Source organism: Pteropus vampyrus, unplaced genomic scaffold, assembly GCF_000151845.1.
Source record: "Pteropus vampyrus isolate Shadow unplaced genomic scaffold, Pvam_2.0 Scaffold35, whole genome shotgun sequence".
In the NCBI taxonomy this organism is placed as follows: domain Eukaryota; kingdom Metazoa; phylum Chordata; class Mammalia; order Chiroptera; family Pteropodidae; genus Pteropus; species Pteropus vampyrus.
The window spans coordinates 8,126,180-8,127,166 of record NW_011888816.1 but is presented as its reverse complement, the minus strand read 5'-3'; the positions used below and the strand labels follow the sequence as shown (position 1 = coordinate 8,127,166).

The 987-nt window shown below is 48.0% G+C and overlaps 1 protein-coding gene across 1 annotated transcript in view; it reads right to left on the bottom strand.

Annotated features, from left to right (window-relative positions):
- The window catches only part of RBP2 (retinol binding protein 2), a 17,974-nt gene extending 17,192 nt beyond the window's left edge, over positions 1 to 782 (bottom strand). Inside the window, exon 1 of the mRNA XM_011357458.1 lies at positions 654 to 782. Within this exon, the coding sequence (XP_011355760.1) occupies positions 654 to 726 (73 nt within the window). The 5' untranslated portion in view covers positions 727 to 782. The remainder of the gene's footprint in view (positions 1 to 653) is intronic.
- Positions 783 to 987: the final 205 nt, after the last annotated feature.

The window sequence follows — 987 nt, the reverse complement described above, 5'->3', positions numbered from 1 at the left end:
GTCTAGTTCTGCTGGTTTCCAGTGTTTTCTGACAGCCCCGCAAGAGATCTCACAGGAGAGTCAACTCAGTTGACACACTGATTGAGCCCCTAGCCTGGAGTTTAGTTTAGAAGCCAGAGAAGCAGTGCTTTTTTGAATCTATATGACAAAAGCCTTTCCTAGCCTTCTGCAGGCTTGATTTCCTCTAGGCTGAGAGAGATGTTAGCCACTTTTCTGCTTCCCCACTACAAGACTGACAAAAGAGCAAGATAGGGGTCATTCGTGGATAATATCAGGCCCAACTGGTTATCTAAGAGATGGCTGTCACAAGGCAGGGGAGCTACTGCATTTTCCTCTTGTTTGGCTTTACTAGTGTATGTATGCATGCGTGTCTGCAGGTGGATGTGTATGTGTGTCCTCTGCTCAGTGTATCTTTTCTGTGTGTCAGGTACTATGCTAAGGACATTCTGATATAATCTCATGTATTATTATTCCCAATTTGCAGGCAAGGAATCTGAGCCTCAGAGAATTTATATGGCTTGATCGGGAGCTAGTAAGGGAGGAGCGAGGCTTGCCTTCAGGTCAGTGGAACTGCATGGCAGCACTGTCTAGAGGATCAGACCCCAGTCCTCCTGAAGCTGCTCTCCCTCGCTCACCCTCAACCTCCTCCTTACCCAGGGCCTTCATGTAGCTCTCAAAGTTGTCATTACTCTCCATTTCCCAGGTTCCATTTTGGTCCTTTGTCATGGCGGTGGCCTCTGGTTACCGTGGGTGTGTGGTAGATGTCAAGGAGCCGGCTGCAGGGAAAGCGTGTTGAAATGAGTCACTTTTATAGCCTAGTGGATCGCATTTATGACTTTGAAGATAATAGGTTCAAAGGTGATAAGCACAGCCCAAAGGAACTTTTCTTTCCTTTGCAAAGTTCAGAAGGACAACATGCAAAATCCTGGCCAGGCAAGGGTGTCCTGGTGACCCCCACCACATGCAGGGCGCTGGGGCAGCTCATTT